The sequence below is a fragment of the Manis pentadactyla genome, chromosome 4, assembly GCF_030020395.1.
Source record: "Manis pentadactyla isolate mManPen7 chromosome 4, mManPen7.hap1, whole genome shotgun sequence".
NCBI classification, from domain to species: domain Eukaryota; kingdom Metazoa; phylum Chordata; class Mammalia; order Pholidota; family Manidae; genus Manis; species Manis pentadactyla.
The window spans coordinates 152,952,455-152,976,457 of NC_080022.1; the positions used below are offsets into that span (position 1 = coordinate 152,952,455).

General features: G+C 44.3%; 1 protein-coding gene and 1 long non-coding RNA gene across 4 annotated transcripts; both read left to right on the forward strand.

The window, feature by feature from the left end:
* Window positions 1-5,403: 5,403 nt before the first annotated feature.
* On the forward strand, window positions 5,404-13,374 carry LOC118925285 (uncharacterized). Of its 3 annotated transcripts, XR_008997296.1 has the most exons (5): window positions 5,405-6,115; window positions 6,386-7,597; window positions 8,666-8,762; window positions 9,445-9,508; window positions 11,602-13,374. It is a non-coding gene; the product is annotated as an uncharacterized LOC118925285 (long non-coding RNA). The 3 variants fall into 3 exon arrangements; XR_008997297.1 differs by having other exon boundaries at window positions 5,404-6,115; window positions 8,666-8,777; window positions 9,445-13,374; XR_008997295.1 differs by having other exon boundaries at window positions 5,406-6,115; window positions 9,445-13,374.
* A 3,920-nt stretch (window positions 13,375-17,294) lies between these two features.
* LOC118925310 (WAP four-disulfide core domain protein 18-like) lies at window positions 17,295-19,193 on the forward strand. Its single transcript, XM_036911028.2, has 3 exons — window positions 17,295-17,451; window positions 18,030-18,178; window positions 18,979-19,193. The coding sequence occupies exons 1-3, from the start codon at window positions 17,346-17,348 to the stop codon at window positions 18,997-18,999; spliced, it is 276 nt and encodes a 91-aa protein (XP_036766923.1). The 5' UTR covers window positions 17,295-17,345; the 3' UTR covers window positions 19,000-19,193.
* Window positions 19,194-24,003: the final 4,810 nt, after the last annotated feature.

A 24,003-nucleotide genomic window follows, 5' to 3' on the forward strand; every position in this document is an offset into this window, starting at 1 on the left:
TCCTCCAAGAGTTTAATGATTTCATGACTTACATTCAGGTCTTTGATCCATTTTGAGTTTACTTTTGTATATGGGGTTAGACAATGGTCCAGTTTCATTCTCTTACATGTAGCCGTCCAGTTTTGCTAGCACCATCTGTTGAAGAGACTGTCATTTCGCCATTGTATGTCCATGGCTCCTTTGTCAAATATTAATTGACCATATATGTCTGGGTTAATGTCTGGATTCTCTAGTCTGTTCCATTGGTCTGTGGCTCTGTTCTTGTGCCAGTACCAAATTGTGTTGATTACTATGGCTTTATAATAGAGCTTGAAGTTGGGGAGTGAGATCCCCCTACTTTATTCTTCTTTCTCAGGATTGCTTTGGCTATTTGGGGTCTTTGGTGTTTCCATATGAATTTTTGAATTATTTGTTCCAGTTCATTGAAGAATGTTGCTGGTAGTTTCATAAGGATTGCATCAAATCTGTATATTGCTTTGGGCAGGATGGCCATTTTGACAATATTAATTCTTCCTAGCCATGAGCATGGGATGCATTTCCATCTGTTAGAGTCCCCTTTAATTTCTCTTAAGAGTGACTTGTAGTTTTCAGAGTATAAGTCTTTCACTTCTTTGGTTAGGTTTATTCCTAGGTATTTTATTTTTTTTAATGCAATTGTGAATGGAGTTGTTTTCCTGATTTCTCTTTCTGTTGGTTCATTGTTAGTGTATAGGAAAACCACAGATTTCTGTGTGTTGATTTTGTATCCTGCAAATTTGCTGTATTCCGATATCAGTTCTAGTAGTTTTGGGGTGGAGTCTTTAGGGTTTTTTATGTACAGTATCATGTCATCTGCAAATAGTGACAGTTTAACTTCTTCTTTACCGATCTGGATTCCTTGTATTTTTTTGTTTTGTCTGATTGCTGTGGCTAGGACCTCCAGTACTATGTTAAATAACAGTGGGGAGAGTGGGCATCCCTGTCTAGTTCCCGATCTCAGAGGAAGAGCTTTCAGCTTCTCGCTGTTCAGTATAATGTTGGCTGTGGGTTTTTCATAGATGGCCTTTATTATGTTGAGGTACTTGCCCTCTATTCCCATTTTGCTGAGAGTTTTTATCATGAATGGATGTTGAACTTTGTCAAATGCTTTTTCAGCATCTATGGAGATGATCATGTGGTTTTTGTCTTTCTTTTTGTTGGTGTGGTGAATGATGTTGATGGTCTTTCAAATGTTGTGCCATCCTTGCATCCCTGGGATGAATCCCACTTGGTCATGGTGTATGATCCTTTTGATGTATTTTTGAATTCGGTTTGCTAAAATTTTGTTGAGTATTTTTGCATCTACGTTCATCAGGGATATTGGTCTGTAGTTTTCTTTTTTGGTGGGGTCTTTGCCTGGTTTTGGTATTAGGGTGATGTTAGCTTCATAGTTTGGGAGTATCCCCTCCTCTTCTATTTTTTGGAAAACTTTAAGGAGAATGGGTATTATGTCTTCCCTGTATGTCTGATAAAATTCCGAGGTAAATCCATCTGGCCCGGGGGTTTTGTTCTTTGGTAGTTTTTTGATTACTGCTTCAATTTCGTTCTGGTAATTGGTCTGTTTAGATTTTCTGTTTCATTCTGGGTCAGTCTTGGAAGGTTGTATTTTTCTAGGAAGTTGTCCATTTCTCCTAGGTTTCCCAGCTTGTTAGCATATAGGTTTTCATAGTGTTCTCTAATAATTCTTTGTATTTCTGCGGGGTCCGTCGTGATTTTTCCTTTCTCGTTTCTGATACTGTTGATTTGTGTTGACTCTCTTTTCCTCTTAATAAGTCTGGCTAGAGGCTTATCTATTTTGTTTATTTTCTCGAAGAAGCAGCTCTTGGTTTCATTGATTTTTGCTATTGTTTTATTCTTCTCAATTTTATTTATTTCTTCTCTGATCTTTATTATGTCCCTCCTTCTGCTGACCTTAGGCCTCATTTGTTCTTCTTTTTCCAATTTCGATAATTGTGACATTAGACCATTCATTTGGGCTTGTTCTTCCTGTTTTAAATATGCTTGGATTGCTATATACTTTCCTCTTAAGACTGCTTTTGCTGTGTCCCACAGAAGTTGGGGCTTAGTGTTGTTGTTGTCGTTTGTTTCCATATATTGCTGGATCTCCATTTTGATTTGGTCATTGATCCATTGATTATTTAGGAGCGTGTTGTTTAGCCTCCATGTGTTTGTGAGCCTTTTTGTTTTCTTTGTACAGTTTATTTCTAATTTTATGCCTTTGTGGTCTGAAAAGTTGGTTGGTAGGATTTCAATCTTTTGGAATTTACTGAGGCTCTTTTTGTGGCCTAGTATGTGATCTATTCTGGAGAATGTCCCATGTGCACTTGAGAAGAATGTGTATCCTGTTGCTTTTGGATGTAGAGTTCTGTAGATGTCTATTAGGTCCATCTGTTCTAGTGTGTTGTTCAGTGCCTCTGTGTCCTTACTTATTTTCTGTCTGGTGGATCTGTCCTTTGGAGTGAGTGGTGTGTTGGTCTCCTAGAATGAATGCATTGCAATCTATTTCCTCCTTTAGTTCTGTTAATATTTGTTTCACATATGTTGGTGCTCCTGTATTGGGTGCATATATATTTATAATGGTTATATCCTCTTGATGGACTGAGCCCTTTATCATTATGTAATGTCCTTCTTTGTCTTTTGTTACTTTCTTTATTTTGAAGTCTGTTTTGTCTGATACCAGAATTGCAACACCTGCTTTCTTCTTTTTGTTGTTTGCATGGAATATCTTTTTCCATCTCTTGGCTTTTAGTCTGTGCATGTCTTTGGGTTTGAGGTGAGTCTCTTGTAAGCAGCATATGGATGGATCTTGCTTTTTTATCCATCCTATTACTCTGTGTCTTTTGATTGGTGCATTCAGTCCATTTACATTTAGGGTGATTATTGAAAGGTGTGAATTTATTGCCATTGCAGGCTTTAAGTTTGTGGTTACCAAAGGTTCAGGGTTAGCTTCTTTACTATCTTACTGTCTAACTTAACTCGCTTGTTGAGCTGTTATAAACGCAGTCTGATGATTCTTTATTTCTCTCCCTTCTTATTCCTCCTCCTCCCTTCTTCATATGTTGGGTGTTTTGTTCTGTGCTCTTTTTAGGAGTGCTCCCATCTAGAGCAGTCCCTGTAGGATGCCCTGAAGAGGTGGTTTGTGGGAGGCAAATTCCCTCAACTTTTGCTTGTCTGGGAATTGTTTAATCCCTCCTTCATATTTAAATGATACTCATGCTGGATACAGTATTCTTGGTTCAAGGCCCTTCTGTTTCATAGCATTAAATATATAATTCTGTTCTCTTCTGACTTGTAAGGTTTCTGTTGGGAAGTCTGATAGCCTGATGGGTTTTCCTTTGTAGGTGACCATTTTTCTCTCCCTGGCTGCCTTTAATACTCTGTCCTTGTCCTTGATCTTTGCCATTTTAATTATTATGTATCTTGGTATTGTCCTCCTTGGGTCCATTCTGTTGGGAGTTCTGTGTGCTTCTGTGGTCTGAGCGACTATTTCCTCCCCCAGTTTGGGGAAGTTTTCAGCAATAATTTCTTCAAATATACTTTCTATCCCTTTTTCTCTCTCTTCTTCTTCTGGTACCCCTATAATGCAGATATTGTTTCATTTGGATTGGTCACACGGTTCTCTTAATATTCTTTCATTCCTGGAGATCCTTTTATCTCTCTCTGTGTTCCTGTTCTCTGATTTCTAATCCATTAATGGCCTCTTGCACCTCGTTCATTCTGCTTTTAAGTCCTTCCAGACATTGTTTTATTTCTGTATTCTCCCTCCCAACTTTATCTGTTAGCTCTTGCATTTTTCTCTGCAGCTCCATCAGCATGGTTATGACCTTTATTTTGCATTCTTTTTCAGAAAGATTGGTTAAGTCTATCTCCCCAGGATCCCTCTCAGGGGATGTCTGTGTGATTCTGGTCTGGATCAAATTCTTCTGCCTTTTCATGGTGATAGAGGTAGTCATGGGCAGTTGGTGTGTGTGTCAGCTGAGAGAACAAAGTCCCTTCCCATTTGCTCATCGCCTTCCTCTCCTGGAAGAACGGCGACCCCTAGCAGCTTGTGCTGGGCAGCTGCATGTGGACAGGGTCTCTGAGTCTGGCCAGGGCAGCTGCGGGGGGGGATGCTCTGCGTGGCTGCTGTGGGCGTGGCCAGTCTCAGGCGGCTGCTCCGCTATGGTGGGGCCGCACTGGAGGGAGAACAGGCGGGGTCTCTTTTTCACAGTGAGGGGCTCAGAGCTGTGCTGCTGCCCAGGGGGTTAGGGCGCCCTGAGTTCCCCAGGATTCCCAGTTGCTGGGCTGAGTGTGCCAGGATGCTTCCATCCAGCTGTGAGGCTCCTGTCCCTTTAAGACTTTCAAAAAGCACTCACTTTTCTTTTGTCCCAGGGGTGCTAGCTGTAGGAACCCCTCGCAGATTTTACTGTCTCATTTCCCTAGTATCCAGCACACCACGCACTGTGTGTCTGCGCTTCTGGTGCGGATGACTAGGGCTGGGTGTTTAGCAGTCCTGAGATCCCTCTCCCTCCCTGCTCTGACTCCTCTCCTCCCGCCGGAGATCTAGGGTGGGGGGCATGCTCGGGTCCCACCGGGCCACAGCTTGTATCTTACCCCCTTTGTGAGGCACTGGGTTCTCGCAGGTGTAGATGTAGCCTGGCTGTTGTACTGTATCTTCCGGTCTCTCCTTTAGAAATAGTTGTATTTGTTGTATTTTCAAGAATATATATGGTTTTGGGAGGAGATTTCTGCTGCCCTTATCACACCGCCATCTTGGCTCCTCCAGTTCACCTTTCTATGTCACTTGTGACACACTTTGTGTCACCAAAAGAACAACCACTGTGTAAGTAGGGCAAAGAAGGGGCCCCCTTGAAAATCGTTTGAATGCGCTTAGTCTGAGGCAAAAGCAGAACTGGGACCTGGTACCTTTCTGTAGCCAACAGATACAATTCCTTTCCTTGTCCTGCTCTCAGCCACCCCTGTCATCCCAGAGCCTAGTAGAAACCTCCTTCAGATTCCACAGGAGGTGGGGGGCAGAGCTGATCCTAAAAGCTGTGAGAAGAGGCTAGCAGCAAAGAGCCTGATTGGTTTTAGCTTCTGCTCTTCATCTGCCTATATCTAAGCTGTCCAATATATTAACCACTAGCCACCAGTGGTTGTTTAACTTTTAGTGAAATTTAATTAACTAAAATTTGAAATTGAACTCCTCAGTTGCACTGGTCACATTTCAAGTGCTGTGGCTGGTGGCTCCATGTTGGATGGTGCAGATATAGAACATTTCCATCATCATAAAAGTTCCGTGGATTGCACTGTCTTCAAATATTCTCAGGGCCTAAAGGGAGTAAAAGGAGGGGGTATCAGGGTAGCCTGGGAGATTAGGGTGTGGTCTTTGGCAAAAAATACATAACTGTATTCCAAGGCAAGAAGTTTGGGAGAGAGAATGGATGACCTCCCAGGCCTGAGACAAGGTAGGGATGACCACTGTAGGCTGAACAATGGCTCCCAAGATGTCCACATCCTGATCCCCAGAACCTGTGACTATTACCTTACATGAAAAAAGGATGTTGCAGATATGATGAAATTAAGGATCTTGAGATGGAGAGATTATCCTGGATTATCTGGCTGGACTCTAAATGTAGTCATAGGTGTCTTTGTAGGAGGAAACAGAGGGAGATTTGACTACAGAAGAGAATAAGGCAAGGTGAAACTTAAGCAAGATGATTTGAAGATGAGGAAGAAGCCACAAGTCAAGGAACTCAAGAGCGCATCTCTAGAAACTGGGAACAGTAAGGAGATGTTTTCTCCCCAAGAGCCTCCAGAAAGAGCATAGCCCTGAAGACACCTTCATGTCAGCTCTGTGAAGCAGCTTTGGACTTCTGACCGTGGGAACTTTAAGAGAATAAATGTGTATTGTTATAGAACACAATGTAACTTTGTGGTGATTTGTTACAGCAGCAATAGGAAACTAATACAATCACTAACTGAAGAATCACTGACAGTGACCTCTGTCCAGCTCAGTGTGGAAGGGGATGGAATATTCTAGAAGGTGAGATGAACTTCCCTATAGGAGAAACCGAAGGTGAAGTGGACACACTCCAAGGCAATGAACTCTAATGAGGTGAGGCGTCTCTAGGGGAGTATCTGCTTCGGCAGCTGAGTACAAGTGCCAAGGCCTCACCAATGGTACAAGACCCACCAGCTAGGTTAACAGGATGCCTGACCCTTCTTGAGGCTCCTGTGGCCCTCTGAGGGGTCTCGAATTACTGTTTGGAGGAGTCCATTCTCTTATTTGTCACATGAAGCCCAGAGCAGAGCCTGACTTGCCTCTGGTTTCATTATGAAAGAGAGTACAGGGTGAGGGCTGGAATCTGGGTCTCTTTCTTCACAGGGAGGCCTTCTTACTGCACTTTCCTGCCATTAAGCAAACTGGAAGGGAGGAACTCAGCTCCCCAGAGGCCGGATCGCCAGGGAAGGCTGCAGGAGACCCGAGCACTCTCATGAGGAAATGCTTCACCCAGGAATTACAGCTGACAGCATGGGATCCTCATGGTGCGGCAAAGTGCAACTTCCCCAGCTGCATAACGTGAGGCTTTGTTTTTTCCTTTCTCCTCTTTTCATAAAACTTCCCTTCCTTACCCTGAAGCCAAAAAGGTGGTACCTGCTTACTTAACTATCCAGTTGAGGTTTCTCCAGGTTTCTGGGTGGAGACCTGAACAGAGCAGATGAAATGGAAAAAGGACGGGAGCCACTGTTTGTGAAGCAACTTCTGGAAGAACACAGTGCTGTGTATTTTTCCTCTCTTGCAGTGCCTGCTCCTCCCATAGCCCTCTCTAAATAAGAGGGAGTCTGTTTCCTCATGTTCTAGTTCATGCAGACTTTCTCTCCCCTCCCTATCTAAGCCTAACCCAGAATCTTCTGTCAGATTTCCACGACATGGGTATCTTCCTCCAGATCTGACCCAGCAGACGCAGGAACCAAGGATATGAGTTGAGCGGTGGATGGTGACACAAACCATAGTTCTCCTGGCGGCGGAGCCCAGCGGTCACACGGCGACCCTGAGCTGCTTTCCACGCGCACTCCCCACAGTCCTGAGCAGACTCGCCCTCTCCCTCTTTTCTACTTGTCTCCACCTATTTTCCCTTCTAGACTCATCTCCTCTGGGGTTCCCACTGAGTCTAGATGGAGAGGACAATGGAAATAGACGTAGGAATAGAGAGACAAATTTGTGACTGCATTTTTAAAATCTCTTAAATAGTTTCATTTTTTGATATATGATAATTATATAAAATACATACATTCAGAGAAAAAGAGAAAATAACCATTTTTCATCACGGAAAGACAGGTTTCATCCCAACAGGATGTCTAGGGACTCCTCCCTTCTTTCAAAACATTCCCCACTGGAAGAACAGCCCAGTGGCAGGGCATGAAATTCTCTAGCCTATATTAATTGCTTCTGAATCTCCAGGCCCTGTGCCCACTGGCTCCCCAGGGAGACCTCAGTTATTTACCATGACTCCTGATTCATCTTCTCAAGAAATCCTCTCATCCTTCTACTAGAGGCTGGAAGGAGAGGGTACCAACATTTACCAAACTCCTCACTGTATGTACACTGTGTGTGTGTGTGTGTATGCATGGATTTCATGCATAGTCTTCTTTAATCCTTGCAAAAACTCAGGTAGACATCATTATTCCCATTTTAAAGGTGAGAAAACTGAAGCTGTGAGAGGTCAGGAGGTGGGTCCACAGTGGGGGGACACTGGTTGTGTCTTACACTTCTCAGTTGTGATCATTGTAGGCCAATTTAATTTTTATCAGCTCTTCTTTTCCATAACCTGCCTACACATGTCTACCTTGGAATCATAAAGCTTTCCTCTTTTCATCTTGCTTTGCTATATCCCCTTGACTTGGGAAGTTGAAAGAGTTTACCTTTTATTTAATGAAAGAGCAGATCCTTGAATCTTCCAACCTGTTGTCAGAGAAAAAAAAAACGCTAAGCATAGGCACTTCTGAAAAATGCCTTGCCTTAACACTTGGGTTATCTAAAACAGAGACCTGATTGGTGGTCTGCAGGGCAGGCACTGTAAAAGGGCAAAAGGGAATAGATGAAAGAAAAGAGGGGATATGTGAACTCAATAGTCCAAGCAGGTCTATTGCTGAACCTGAGAGAGGCCTCTCTGTCCTGGCCAGCAGAACAAGGAAAAGGGGTCTCTAACAGGCCAAGAGGCTTTTTGTGGCCAGGGTTTTTGGAGGGCTCTTTGAGGGGAGGGGTCAAGGGAAAGGTGGGCTTGTGGCTTGCTGATGTGTCCTCTGGAGGATGCTTGTAGCCTAGGTAAGATGACACCTAGGTCTCGCTCAGATGGTGGGTGGGCTTATTTGAAAGGTGGTACTCAGGTCTGATTCTATTGCATTGTATATCTGCTTTGCAGCTGAATAGTTTCACAAGATCCCCTTGTGCCTTGGTAATGATAAAAAAAAAACTCTGTATGTATTAATCTGTAACACATTATCTATTGATATCATGACTAATATCCTTTGTTAAATAAGTGTATGTAACTTTGTAAGAAAGTGCTCCTCACCAGGGCATTTTTCTTCTTTGGAAGGACTGTGTTTCCTGGGCAGCTGTCCTAAACCTGGGCTCAAATAAAACTCTTTTCTGCTGTTACTCTAGGATTTTCTTTTTGTCAACACTGTGGATGAGAAGGTCATGTCTGTGACTCAGGATTTCTGGGATTCAAGTTCCTAAATGGCTGTTGGACTTCCTGAAGGTGAGCATCTACCTGGTAGTTTGATGTCATGTGCTCAATGGCCTTAGAATTAGTAATTTTTGAATAGATAACAATGGGCATTGTATGAAATTCAAAATGATATCCAACAAAAAAATCTCTTTCCTAGCTCCATCACCCAAGTATCCAGTTCCCTTCCCTGGAAGCAGTGAGGGACTGTCACCACTCTTTCATGAATTCGTTTAGAAACAACAGCCTTTTCTAAGTGTCAGGAATGGAACAACAAAAGCAATAGCAAGGAACACCCAAACCACCAGGCCCTTAGGTTTCTAGCTTTTATCTTGAAGGTGCTTTAAACCTCTCTTTCTACATGTCTAGGTTTACAAAGTTCTTGCCAGTGTTGCCCCGGCAAGAATTTAATTTACAAATTTAATTCCAACATAAAGCACTTCCTTGAACTTTGAAAATATGACCTTCTCTCTCCTCTTTACTTAATTCCCTAAACAAACAATTGTAGGAAACATCCTTGGTACATTTCATAAGACTGCCTAATTCATGTGATGCGTATCAATTTCAAGGTCACAAACATTGAGCTGCAAAAATGTAACTTTATTTCTCCCATAATTGGACCCATCTTTCCAGTTCCCTTTTCTTTTGGTGGTAGAAAATTTAATCTGGTGAAGGTAAATGTAATTGCTGCCTGATTTTTTTTTTTTCCAAACAGAATCTTCCACTGTCATCCTGTTGTCTGGCCGCTGCATCCGGAGAGGTCTCTCCCTGTGCACAAGGTGAAACGTCAAGCCGGGCTGGGGAGGATTCTTGACTCTGAAGGAGAAAGAATTCTCTGGCAGGTCTAACGAGTATAGGTAAAGGGAGAGTAGCAGGGAATGGCAGCTGCCTTGCAGGCAGCAGAGCAAGAAAGGGTAGAAGGAGGAAAGGGAAGCTCATTGAACTCCTGCTCAGCATAGGGCAAATCCCTTGCCAACTCCTAAAACTAGGGTCACCTGGTGTCCAGGGTCTGCTTGGATCTGCACAGTGTGGGAACCAAGTCCCCACCACCCCAGGATTTGGGGGAGCTACAGAGCACTGGATGGAGTGAGATTATGTTCTGGAAACTTCCCAAAGGCAAAGAAAGGAGATTTGTAGGCAGGCTACTAAGGAACATGGTTGTACAGCTGCAGTCCTGTCCGGGTCACCCAAGTGATGGGAACTTGCAGGCCCAAACCAGAGACCTCAGCAGCCCCTCGCTACTCATCTGGAGTTGGATAGAGGGTGAAGACTTGTGCTTAAGTCTAGAAAATAGAATGAAATAGCAAAGTAACAAAGACTCTTATCACTGGAAGAGCGCAGAGACAAAACGCAGTTAAGTTGAGCAGTGAGAAGTCTTTATATAAGGCAAAGTGTACACACTTAAAGAAAGGGGAGTGAGGGCAACCTCAGAGACAAGGCGTGCTATGGTCTTAAGATTCTGTCTTTTAAGACTTTCAAGAATGGGGCAAAAGGCAGAGGGAGGGGGGCATAGACTTGACATGCAGTCTCATGATGTCTTTCTCCGGTGAGAGACCATCCACAGTCGGTCCTCTACATAATTCTGTAAGATAAACTTAACACAAGGAATTTATAGATCCTGTTCTTCTCCATGATAGCAGTTATCCCCAAGCACTGGGAATGTGTCAGTTAGGACTGCTTTTCCTGCCTTAAGATAGGTTGTTGGCTGATTACCAAAGAATATGTTAGGAATCCTACCTCCTCACTCATTGGTTTTTAAAATGGAATCTTAGCCTTAGGATGGAACCCTTCCTGTTCTTACTGTGCGGTAAAGATCTTGGCATTTTTCATCATAGGCAGGAAAAGTTAACCATGATGTTTGTCCCCTGTCCCTGCCCCACCTCAGTCCTTTCTTCCTTTTCTCTCCTCCTGTTCTTCCCAGGCTCCACCCACACTCCCGAGGACTGGTGTGTGAGTAGGCTGTCAGGGGGCACAGGAGTCTTGCTCCCCCTTGTCCCCTGACATCTGCTGGCATCTGTTGAGGTGCATTTCAGCCCTCTGGTCACTGGACATCAGTCCCTCTCCTGGATCACTTGTCCTGCCATGCGTGCCTCCTGGGTCAGGACTGTCCTGTTTCTTTTGTTCCACCCTAAACTCCTCTAAGCCCATCAGGCCACTGGTTTCTCAGAAAAGGTGGCCACCTTCCTGGGCCATACCTCCTCCCGGCTCCCCCACACCTGCAGTACACTCTCCCCCTGGGCAGGGTTGGGGCCCTGTTAGGATCATTTCCAGATGTCTAACTTTTTGGCTCCTATCTTTCACTTCATCCTCCCACTAGCATCTATCTTATTTTCTCTCCCAGTGTGTGGGAAACTAACTTAAATCATAAAATTAAAAAAATGATTATTTCTTGGTATCAACTCTATCCTCAGTTTCCTTTAGGGCTTGGCCTCATGAACACCTACACTCAGCCCCAAATCCTTTTGTCTCAAAAAGCCCAGATCTTAAAATGTAAAGCCTGTGCTTTTAGAACTATGATGTCAATTAGAGTTTTAAGGAAAACCAACTGAGGAACTCAATTGTTTCTCTAAACTGTGTCCACCCTCCCCCGGGGCAGCGAGGCTTGGTTGTAATTGACTGTTTGCGACACAGGGAAATGGGAGTCAGTGTTAAGGACGTCGGGGAGAGAGGGATGTCACCTTGTAAATTTCTCAAATATTATGTGTTAATATATATATATATATATATTACACTTACGTAATGCAGAGAGGCAAACAAGACCGCCTGTGTTGAGGAGCATTCCTTGGCTAGATGTGTGCCATCTGACTTTTGAAATTTCATCATCTCAGACCTAAGTTTGCTCTATAACAAAATGTCTATCATTCATTCTCAGCTGTTTTTTGAAAAATGGACAAAGATGCAACATGAACAACATCTTGATTGGTGTTTGAAGGATTTGGCAGTGATTGTAAGTGACTCTTTGGAATATGAAATGATAGGAAAAATGGAATTCCAGCAGATTCAGTAGTCTAAACACAGAAGCTGCTGCACCTGCAAGGTCTCAAATGCTATCCTGGAAAAACTAAGAAAGGGAATAAAACTTTGATGACTGTAGGCCTAAAAGTGGCGGGTTGCACACTGAGGACATCTAGGAAATTCCAATGTCTAGACTCAGTTTTCTCCCTTAATTTTTTGTCTGTGCTGCTGTAGACACCTAGCCCTCTCAACGAAGATAATGTCATAAAAACTTACAAATCCTCAAATTTGTGATTGTTACTAGAGCACCAGAAATCTGCTTTTTATAGGGACTTTTTTTTTCCACAAAGAAATAAAGGTTTCATCAGGTAGGTGAAGTGTTCCTCACTTCTATGTGTGTGAAAAGCATCTGGGGAGCTTTTTTGGACCGCCACAGTGGAGATTCAGCATCAGTGGAGGTATGAGGTGGGGTTGAAGAGTTTGCAAGGCATGAACTTTGTTTGAATCTCAGTGTCTTCATTTGTGACATGGGGATGCCAAATGGAAGCAACCCCACAGGCTTGTGAGGCTTCGGAGATGTGGCAAGTACAAAGTACAAGCACAGGGCCTGACACAACAATCTTGTGCTTAATAAGGGTCAAATATTGCCATTATTATTGATGAGAGGCTCTCCTTAGCAATCTTGCAGCTCTCATCATTCAAATGCATGCTTTAACAAACCTATTACAGGTCATAATTACGCTTTGCTTTGTACTGGCAACTCCCAAGTACTTACTGGAGTTGCAAACACCAGATTATATTGTTTCATGTAATTTATGCTAATTAAATTTCTTTACATAACTGTGGTGAGAATTCTTGGTCCCAAATACCCAGTTGGGATACATCCCATGGAGAGTATGTGAATATTCCACTTGAACTATTCCATTAAATATTTAACTTGGAGAAACAAGATTAGAAATGTATTGAGTCAGTCTGTGAGAAATTGGTTTCTCCTTCACTGTGGGAGAAAGTGTAAATTGTACATATAGTTTTTATGGAAGGTAACTTGGCAATATCTTCCAGCTCTACAGTAGATGCATACTTTGTATTCCATGTCTAGGCATCTATTCTGGGGGAATACTGACATATAGAAACAAGGAAGCATATACAAAGTATATGCTGTTAACCTTAAAATTAAAGCAGTCAGTTATCTTACTAGCAAAAATGGGTTTATTCAGGGACAGCAGAGAATTGCAGTACAGGACACATGACCTACAGCAGAACCGTAGGCATGTCTGAAAAACAAAGAGGAACAGGCTTTTATAGGAGAAAATGCCAGAGTTGGGGGGGCTGTTTCTAAGCAAAAAGTCCATTGGAGTAAAGTGGAAGTCCCATGTGTCATGGCTTCTCATTGGCTGAGATATTACAGTCACTATAGCAGGGAGACAGGAGGTGGAAGCCTTCTTCCTCCTGCTGGGGAGTAAAGTAGCTAAAACAGAATGGTCCCACTCGTCTGATGGTGTCTGAGATTTATGAGGAGTGATGGGCATGAGAGCTTCCCCAGCAGGCCTCCCCACACCTTGTCAGTGTGGCTTCCCTTAATTACTTTTAGCAAGGCATATATACACAGCAAATTGTTTATGATAATAACACCAACAAAACCCAAACCACCTAAAATGTTCAGTAGGTGAAGTTTGGTTAAATAAATTGTGAACCACAATGGAATACTACTCAGCCATAAGAAAAGGGCAAATCCTACCATTTGCAGCAACATGGATGGAGCTGGAGGGTATTATGCTCAGTGAAACAAGCCAAGCGGAGAAAGAGAAATACCAAATGATTTCACTTATCTGTGGAATATAAGAACAAAGGAAAAACTGAAGGAACAAAACAGCAGCAGAATCACAGAACTCAAGAATGGACTAATAGGTACCAAAGGGAAAGGGACTGGGGAGGATGGGTGCATAGGGAGGGATAAGGTGGGGGGTAAAGTAAGGGGGTATTAAGATTAGCATGCATGGGGGTGTAGGAGAAAAGGGAGGGCTGTACAACACAGAGAAGGCAAGTAGTGATTCTACAACATTTTGCTATGCTGATGGACAGTGACTGTAAAGGGGTTTATAGGGGGGACCTGGTATAGGGGAGAGCCTAGGAAACATAATATTCGTCATGTAAGTGCAGATTAATGATAACAACAACAACAACAACAAAGCAGTTCCTGTGTGGTGACCTCCAATGAGTTCTACACAGTGGTATAAAGGGCATATAAAGGTGTAGGCAAAGGGTCTGTTTGTGTTTATACAGAGGATCAAAGCCTAATTTGGCTACCCCGAAAATGAACTAAGATACGATATGAAAAAGAACTTCCAACATCAGCACTCTCTGGAAGACTCATGCCAGAAGATGATCATCAAAAAACCCCAACAAAGATCCACGCACTGCTACAGCTGTAGATGCACTCATCCCACCAGTTCCTGGACTTGCCATGGGAATGAGGAAGGAGATATCTAAGCTGGCCTGTGCATACAGTAAAACAACAAATTTGACTGGATCTACACTGTTGGAACTCAACCACGAAATAGGAGAAGTGCAAATTGTAGCGCTCCAAAATCTTACAACTACAGACTATTTACTGTTAAAAGAACATATGGGATGTGAACAGTCCCCAGAAATGGGTTGTTTGTCTGATTTCTCTCTGACTGTTCAAGTTCAGTTGGACAATATCCACCATATCATAGATAAGTTTTCACAAATGCCTAAGGTGCCTAACTGGTTTTCTTGGTTTCACTGGAGATGGCTGGTAATTACAGGTATGCTTTGGTTACGTAACTATACTCCTATTATGTTAATGTGTGTGCGCAATTTAATTAGTAGTTTAAAACCTATACATGCTGAAGTTACTCTACAAGAAGATACGTCAAAGAAGTAATCAATCTTCCCATGTTTTCTTCCGCCTGCTACTTCTATAGCTTTTTTTCTTCCTTCCTAATTACAACCCTTAAATAGAATTTGTGCCATATATCGTATTTACCGAGTATCATAATTCTTCCAAGTGGTAAAGACACCTCAAGACAAATGCTGGGCATAGAAGCCACAGGGCATAAATATGCAAAGAAGTAAAAAGCTAACCTTTTCAAACAATAAGGCTTCTCTCTCACTTACCAACTTTACATTTCCCTGTATGGCCCCGGAAGATGACTGGTTAGCCAGAGACGGGTAAGATTCCTCAAGACAGGCACAGTCTCAGGGGGGCCTTCAGGTGAGAAATTGGGGATCAACAGAGGTGAGGCTTAGAACCTCACCCCCCCGTTCTGAAAGAAATCTTTTGCATCCGTGGATGTTTTATTGCCCTGGTCTAGCTTGGATTAACACATAGTCTACAGGCACACACCTGATCATCTACATTTGCTCTCTTACAACACTAAACTATGTTTTCTACCTTTAACTTGTATCTACCTACCACTTCAGCATTTTATTAAAAATAATAATAATAAAGAGAGAAATGTGGTATCCACATATAAATCAAGTATAAAAATCAAACGAATATTCATATTTGAACTGACTGTTTATAGTTCATAATGCATGAGCAAGACCGAAAGCTTCTGTGATGACTGCCCTTGCACTGTTCACCATGTAACTTATTCACTATGTAAGAATTTGTTCTCCATGTAAGAACTTGTTCGTTATGCTTCAGAAGATTGAAGACTGATGAAAATTAGGCTTGGGGTGGATTAATGATTGTGCATTGAGCATTGACTCCCCATTGACTCAACAGAATTTTATTGTTGTTAACAACCATTTGATCAATAAATATGAGAGATGCCCTCTCAAAGAAAAAAAAAAGTACACACTTCCAATTGTAAAATAAATAAGTAACCGGGATGTAATATATAGCATAAGGAATATAGTCAAAATATTGTAACAACTTTGTATGGTGATAGCTGGTAGGTAGAATTATCATGTATATAAATGTTGAATCACTGTGTTGTACACCTGAAACTAATGTAATATTGTGTGTCAACCACCCTTCAATAAAAAATAATTATCTACAAAAAATAAATAAATAAAAATAAATTGTGAACCATTCATATAATGGGATAGTAGATAGTAATTATTTTAAAAAAGGAAAAAAAGATACTAACCCAAAAAGCTCTCCAAGACAAAATGTTAAGTGACTAGAGCAAAATAATACATTTTTATTTCCGCAAAAAAACCCCAAAATGTATATTTGTATATACACACATATGCATGTAAAAGAACAGGAAAAAGCCTTAGAAGAATATATAGAAAACTGCTCATATTGAGTGCCTCTTCCTGGAAGTTTACTCTGGATATGTCTGTATTGTTTATTTATCACAAGAGTTCATTCATGTATTTGTTATATAAAAATGAATGTTTAGAGATTATGTTAACTAAGTGATAATTGCCATGCCTAAGTCACTTTTAGAGGAGGGTTAGGGAATCCTTGCCTTGCCAACAGTGCTCTGGAGGGTTCTCCTTCAAGTTCTTGGGGGCATCTGGCCTTAGCACCATCTACTCATCAAGGCCATGCCACTCAGCAGCCTGGGTTCTGGCCACCACCTTGGGTTTGGATTTGGCCTTGCCCTTTGCTTCCTGGGGGGTTGATCTCCACCCTGTATTGAGCTGCCCTGCCCTCTCCAGGTATCCTGGTCCCTCCCTCACACCGAGGAGTCTCTGCTCCGCGTTTGTAACTTTCATGCCCCCAGAGGTTCTGAGATGCTGGGTGTGAACTGAATGCCTGGTATGGCTAGTCCGAGGTCTCCTCTCTCAGGATGTCTCTGCCCTTCAGGTAGCTTGTCCAGGCATCCTCGCAGGTGGTCATGAGGTGCCTGCTTGTCCAGCTCTGACCACCAAAGACAAAGCAGGCTTTCTTTTCACTCCTCAGGTTACCGAGATTTTAACCTCTATACCCCTTTTCTTTGAGATTCTGCAATTGGGATAAGAAAGAGGGTGGCCTCTTAATCAGGCTCTTATGAGACATTTAATATTCTCCTCCTGCAGTTCAGCTCACTTTTGCTCACACCCACAGCTCTCTGTCTCTGGGTACAGAGCAGGGTAGGGCCACCAACCATCATGATGGACCCTGTCTCTCAAGCCCCTGGTGCCCTGGCCAGCTTGTGATCCTTGAACATCTGTCTCTTTGGATGAGTGACTTCTGCTTGCCTTTACTATATTTGTGGTTAAGGGGTGGCCCATGTTTCACACCTGCTTAGTGATCTCAGCACTGGGGGTGGCTCCAAAGCACACATCTGCCATCTCTCCCATGTAACCAGACCTCTAGGAGGCCCCAGATGGGTCCTAACAAATAACACCTGCCTTTATGGTTTAAGTTATCACTCTGAAATTCTAGATTAAAAGGAGAAAAAAAATTTTTTTTTGGTCACAGTTCCTACAAGCAGCAGAGAAATCAGTGCCCTGTTGGGATGTAGCAATGAACAATGAATGGGCTTAGTGTTCCCAAACTCACCTGTTTGGCATTTGCCTCTGTAAGAAACCATGCGTCAATCAGAGAGAAACCGGTTGTAAAACAGAGCAAAGGAACTGGGTCATCTGGGAACACTGCCTAGAGACTTTACATTTTTATATTCTTCCCACTCTACTGCCGCTCACCCCACCCTACTTTCTGTGGACACTGACGGTATAAATCGGGGCTGGGCTTGCATGTGCATCACATCAGAGGCCAACATGAAGACAGGCACCGTCTTTGTGCTGGTGGCTTTCATCACCATGGGGCTGGAAATGGCCTGTGCTCAGAGATCTTTCAGAGGTAAGGTGCCGTGAGAGCGGAGATGGCTCAGAGCCCCCCTTTAGACCTGGGCATGGTTGTGCACAACAACAGGTGTTGTGCGCACTGCAGAATGGAGATCTGGCATAGCTCAGACTCATTTTCTTAAATTACAGCAGCCATCACTCTGCATTTCTGCTTCTTATCAGATTGGGTCGGGTCTGATTAGAAACTGGGGTTCTGTCTAGTTAAGAGACGTGCCTTGGATGTGTGTCTTCAACAGAGAATAGCTCTAGGATGAGCATGAGGTATGTGTGAGGCTGGCTGTGATCAGAGACTCTCTACTAGCTTCTTATAAGGTGCAAAGATGAGGGTTATGAAAGTTCAGTTTTCTTGCCTGCTGGGCTGTACAGCCTTTGGAGCAAGGAGAATATTCTCCCGGGGAGCTAGGCTGTGAACATGGGGGTTTAAGAGGGAGAGTCAGCTGCTAAGCTGAGGACAGAGCCTGGAGCATGGAGGAAGACATGGGAGAGGTGGGAGCCCTGCCGGCAGTGAGGGCTTCTGGCCTCGAGCACCAGCTCTCTTGCTTGTCTTAGTACCTGTTGCACTGTGTGTTTCAGGGAAAGAAAGACCTGGAGTCTGCCCAGAGGTGCCCAAAGGTACCATTGGGGTTTGTGTTGAACTGTGTGCAGGAGATGAATCGTGTCCAGAGGGATCAAAATGCTGCAGCAATGGATGTGGTCATGTCTGCAAACATGTTTCCTCCAACGTGAGTATAAATCAGTCAAGAGCTGACCAAGGGGGTGGACAACTCCCCAGTGGACTTTACTAGAGAAGGCAGAGGTTCACATGTCCCCTGCACACAGAAGTCTGCATAACTCCAGGAGAAAGGGGCTGGAAGCGAATGACAGAGGGACACCTGGCTGCATTATCTAAGGCCTTCTCCTAGAAGAGAGATCCTATCCCAGGACAGCCCTGAGGGACTCGGTAGAGACCAGTCACCATGACCCTATATTCACATGTCATATTTAGCAAAAGGTTTCTCACCCTCCTTGCTCTCCCCGAGCAAAGGGACTTATCTCTTCCTGGAAAATGGGTGATCCAAGGAGAACAAGGTACAAAAAATGGAACCCCAATTTATGGAGTCTCTCCTGTGCCAGGCAGGCATTTTGCTGGAGTTGAGATTGAAAGGTAAATACAACCAGGTCAGGGAGACCTATATATAATTATAGTGACTAATGCTTTGTACAGATTTTTACTAAGTTCCATGGAGCAAAGGGAGGAGTCACTGACTTTGCCTGGGGAGCTGGTCTAGTTGTCAGAGTGGAGAACATCTAAGGGAAAGCTTAAAGGATGCTTAGAGTTTGGAAGGGCAGCTCAGGTGATGGGACAAGTGTGGGCTCTCTGCTGATGATAGGAAAGTGACTAGAAGGTAGAAGGTGCAGCGTCTTGGAATGGTTGAGAATCACACAAGCTTGAGTCAAAGAGGAGGAGCTGCCTCCAGAGAGTTTGGTAAACTGCTAAAGGTTTCTAAAAGGAAATATCATAACCAAGTTTATATTTTTGAAGGGTGGTTCTGTCAACGTGTGAAAGGTGGACTGGAGGCCAGCCCCAGATTTCTCGTGAATCCATGAATCCTGTGCTTGACATAAGAGCAAGACTCTTTCACTGCTTATTCCTGGCTATCCCCTATCCCTGGATTTGCAGCCTTAGAAGATGAAGATTTTAAATGGTGGAGTGACGACTTTCTGAAAGCTTGTGTCCAAAATAAACTGTGGCATTACTAGGCTGCGTCATTCTTCCCATTTAGGCATTCTGTGGACCCTCCACGGGTTAGCAGAACCATATGTGTGCATTGCAATGAACTTAGGAGTACAAAGCACTCAGGATACCAATAAATTAGAATCAAGGTTCTCCCAGCTAACACCTTTCCTTCTTCCACAGCTATGTCTCCAAACAGGGCACAGGGCATGACAATATTTTCTCAAGGATTCTGTGAATATGATTTTGGCCAAGCAAAAAAGTAATGAACTCATAGCACATAGCAGGCCTGTTGGAGCAGCCTTTATTAGGGCAAGACACAGAACAAGGAGGAGAAAGTGTGGGAATACCCCATTGTGAGGCAATACAACGACATCTAGCAGAGCCATATGCCTAAATCCAGGAGAGTGACCTTGACCTTTAAGATGTGGGTCTTTGAGTGGCATGAGTCAGGAAATGCCAGCTTCTGGATTAGGAGTGAGGACACTGAGTTCCACATCAACTTCTTTCTGCTTCCTGGACCCAAGTCCAATGTGTGTGGGGAAGGGGCTTTTCCCACATACCAGTAGGGTGTCCAAAAACTCAATTCTGGTGCTGTCTGCCTGGAGATAGCACCAGCTTCCCCGGGTTAGGTGCTCTGTCCAGCAAGACTGCCCTCCACCCCCATCCCCACTCCAGAGTCTGGTCAAAATCCCTCGGCTGTTGTCTGTGCTTCTGACCCAGTGGCTGCAGAGCGGAGGTTCTAACAACCTCCCCCTTAGGGTCAGTTAATTTGCTTGAGTGACTCACAGGACTCTGGAGAACATTTACTTACCAGTTTAAGAAAGGACACTGTAAAGATACAAGTTAATAGCCAGTTGAAGAGATAAATATGTGAAGATCCCAAATAAAGAAGCCTCTATTCTCATGGAGCTTTGGGGCCTGGCTTGCTGGCGTGTGGAAGCTCTCTTGGACAAAGAAGCAGGATGCAAGTGAGAGAGACAGCAAAATGCCCTTTTTGTGAGTTTTTGTGAGGGCTTCATTGCATTGTCATGATGTACTAAATCATTGGCCACTGCCTGATTCAACCTCAAGCTCCTCTGCCCTCTGCCCTCTCCCCTCCCAGAGCTTGGGGTTTGGAAGTTGAGTGTTCCCGAACCCTCTATGCACTTGGTTAGTTCCCCTGGCAACCAACTCCTACCCTTGGGTGGGGTCTAGAAGACTCCATTAACATAACAAGACACTCATTTGAAATTTATGGCTCTGAAGCATTTGTCTGGAACTGTGGATGAAGACCAAATATATCTGAGAGTTATATAGTGGTCATCTTAATGAGCAAATATATATTTCTGACAACTCATTATATCACAAATACAGCTAGGAGATAGGCTCTGGGATTGGAGCCTTTGATTCAGACTTTACCAGAGTTAGAGGGCAAACCTAAGGCTCCCAAAGAAGCCCTGACAAAAATGGCTGCCACTGCAACCTCCATCACCCTGAGCTCTCTGCCCATTTCTTTCCACATAGATTTCCCTGCTTAGCCTGCTGGGTGGTCTCCCATATATGCTGGTCACTGTCTCTAAAACTGCTCATGCTTTGCATATAGCACATCTTATAACCCCAATGTCCCACGGCCTCCCCAGGCTGTGCATAGGAATTGTTACAGATTGGGTTTGCTCCCCTCACTTCTGGTCCCCTCTGCAACAAAGAATTGAAAGACAGAGACACAGTAGCAAAGCAGAGCAGAAGTTTAACTGGAGTACACTCCAAGTGGGGAGCGGGCCAGAGTCAAGGGAGACAAGGCCTTGACCCCCTAGGAGGGAGGCCTATATATTGCATTCTGGCTAGGAGGCACCTCTTTGCTGACAAGGTGCGGTTATTTGATCCACAGGTCTTTCCATGCAGTTGTTGCTCTCAGTGAGCGTGTCCTTTCCCCATGATGGGCTGTGATCTGGGCGGTCCTTAGATCTGTTGGATTGTGCCACTGTTGGGATCTGGTTGGGAAAGAAGTTCTCTCCCTGCAAAGCTGTTGTTGTCTTCACATGGGACCCCCTACCTGGGCCTTATTTAGCCTTTCCAGCTGCTCATGCCTATCTTTCTACCTAATATTCCAAACAGTCCCAGAGATATTTTGTTCACAGGGGCAAAATGCCTCTCTGGTCTTCCTTAGGAAAATGAGGAGAAGTAGTATTGTCTCACTTAATCTAGGATTTCTGTCCACCTGATCTGAACTCTTCACTGTCCTGGCTCCCCTGAAAAGAACTGGGCTAAGCAGTTGAGTTCAGAAGAGACTAAGTGATCTTGGATATACAGAAAGTGAAGTTTTATCAGGGCTTAGCTCAGATGTCAATACAGTTTCCCAACTTCCATGGACTTTGAACTTATTTCAGCCTGACAATAGGGTGGATGGCTTGGGAGAGGGAGGGAAAGTAAAGGGAACAGATTCATTGAGCAGCTGCTATGCGGTACATGCCTGAATGCAAAGGCAAATATGGAAATGTCAGTCTCTTCCAATGCTTTCAGTCTAGTCAGGGAGACAGACCATCACACAAAAAGCCACATGACAAGGGCACAAAGTTCCCAGGAAGTGGTCCAGAGTCAGCAGGGCCACTCTGTCATTTTTCTTTTTTCCATTTATCAAGGGGCACTGACGGAGTTTGAGAAAGGAGGTAATAATCTGAGCTCGATCTTGACAAAAAGAGGAGGTTAACAGAAAGAAGAGGAGGGCAAGCCAAGCAGAGGGAACAGTGGGATACAGCCCTGCATGTGATCTTAGAGCACAGGAGGTAAGCAGAGACTCACTGTGGGTAGTGGCTGGGAGAAATTGTGGGTAAAACTGCAATATTTTCAGAATCTCTCACCTGGCCTTAGTGCATCTCCGTATCAATAGGTGTTCCCAAGGGGTGGAGGGTAGTAGTCCATCTCCATATCAGTAGGTGATTACATGGGGGTGAGGTGGAGAGCAAGTAGGCACCTGGACCAGAGAGGTATTTTGGCTTCTTTGCAGCCAGGTCAACAGAGACACAGGTGAGCAACAGTAGACAACTGTTTGTAAGCAATAAATGAGTTTGTCCCACTTTATTTCTCCCTTTGACTTCAAAAGTTATTTGCACTGGGCTGGGAACATATTTTTCCCCCAGAGTTACATCTGGCATAGTTGGCAGGATCTCTGAATCTGAAATCTGTCTTTATGGGTGTGACGTTTGGGTGGGCTGCCCCTAGATATGGTGGAGAGATACCCAGAATCCCCCCTGTGGATGATGGAGAGGCCCCAGTGGCTGCTGCAGTGGGAGGTGATGACTCACCCTTCTCTCTGACAGTGGTGGATGATGCAGCTTCTCCTAGTAAACCCCATCTGTAGGGCTTCCACTTGGGGAGCCCTAGTGGGGAATTGGTCTAGGGTAAAGCACCTCCTAGATGGGTGGGCCCTTCCCCAATTCTGGGGAGACACTGGAAGCTGTGGAATTAGCCCTCTGTGAGATAGAAGACTACTTAGAGGCCCTGAGTGGCCATGTGGTGGCTGGGACTGTGGGATGTTTGTTTCTTGAGATATTGGAAAGGGTTATTAAGGAGACACGCATGGGTGTTGCTTGGAGGAGCTGGGCAATGACCTATGGGATGCCTTAAGAGAGATGGTTATTGAGAAGACAGGTTGTGCTCCTGAAAGATACCTTAGCAGCAAGGGAGGAGACAGCAGGAGAATCCGTGTTGCAGGAGTCATGGAGGAGGGGGAGAAAGGAGGGGTGCCTTCAGCCCTGGAGATGGTGGAGGAGATGTCAGGGGAGGATGAGGGGGTGGGGCCAAAGGTGGAGCTGTTGCCAAGGCCACCGCCTGAGGCACAGGCCCCTCTGGTATTAAAGGCCCACCCAATTGTAATTATGAAAATAAAAACAACAGCCATGGGCTCTGCAGGGAGAGGAGCAGCCCCCTCCCCAGGTTGTGGAGCACTCTGAGCTCCATCCTTATACCAAAGATGAGCTGGTGGGCATGAGCATCCGGTTTTGGCAGAAGCCATCAGAATCTCTGCCTGCATGGCTTTTGTGTCTTTGGGATATGGGGGTGCAAAACATTGTTATGTCGAATTCTGAAATGCATAGACTGGCTTCCCTGATGACTCATCCTTCCCTCTGGCAGTGGTGGCACAGTGCCTGTCATACCCCAAGGAATCATGTGCTTCTGGGTTCGCTGACAACAGCCATCAGGACAGTTTAGCCTAATTAGGATGATTTACCATACTGGAAATCACTAGCTGGAAAATGTATGCAGAACTCCAGCAGGTGTTATGGGAGTTGGACATGAAAAATATCATCTATAATATGGACCCTCAGGGCCCCAATGAGGAGTGTTCACCATGGGAATGAGAAATGGTGCTCCATATAGCTCCCCATCTCTCTTTGGGTCCCTAGGGACTATTCTTGCCCCCCACATAGGACAACCCATAAGTGAGGCTACTTGTACTTTAGGAAATCTGTGGAAGGTTGAAACAGTAAAAGCACAGAAGCAAGTATGAGCTATGACTGAAAGGAGAGGTGCAAAGGGCCCTGTGAAGTCTCAAGGACCTAGATGTGAGTTGATTTGATAAAGGCCGGGGTAGTGAAAGAAAAACTCGATGGGCAGTCCAATAGGATCTTGTTAGAACTGTGGCACCAATTAGAGCCAGAGCAGCAGTTCTAGCCTCTGAGGTCCAGGACACAGAAGCTGGAGGCAAAGCCCCATATCCAGCCTGTGTCCCTGCAAGACTTCCTGGGGGGTGGCACTCAGGCTCTGCCTGGGCCCTCACCCCCACAGGAGGATGATTTGGCATTACAGTTCGACTGAGGGAGGCGTGAAGGCCCCCGCCCTGGGGGACGAGGT

What these genes read in the sequence shown, in the direction of transcription:
- LOC118925310 (XM_036911028.2), top strand. Translation starts at nt 17,346, where the DNA reads ATGTGCATCACATCAGAGGCCAACATGAAGACAGGCACCGTCTTTGTG. An exon ending in TGCTCAGAGATCTTTCAGAG is followed by an intron (nt 17,452 to 18,029) that starts GTAAGGTGCCGT and finishes TGTGTGTTTCAG; the next exon opens with GGAAAGAAAGACCTGGAGTC. An exon ending in GCAAACATGTTTCCTCCAAC is followed by an intron (nt 18,179 to 18,978) that starts GTGAGTATAAAT and finishes ATATTTTTGAAG; the next exon opens with GGTGGTTCTGTCAACGTGTG.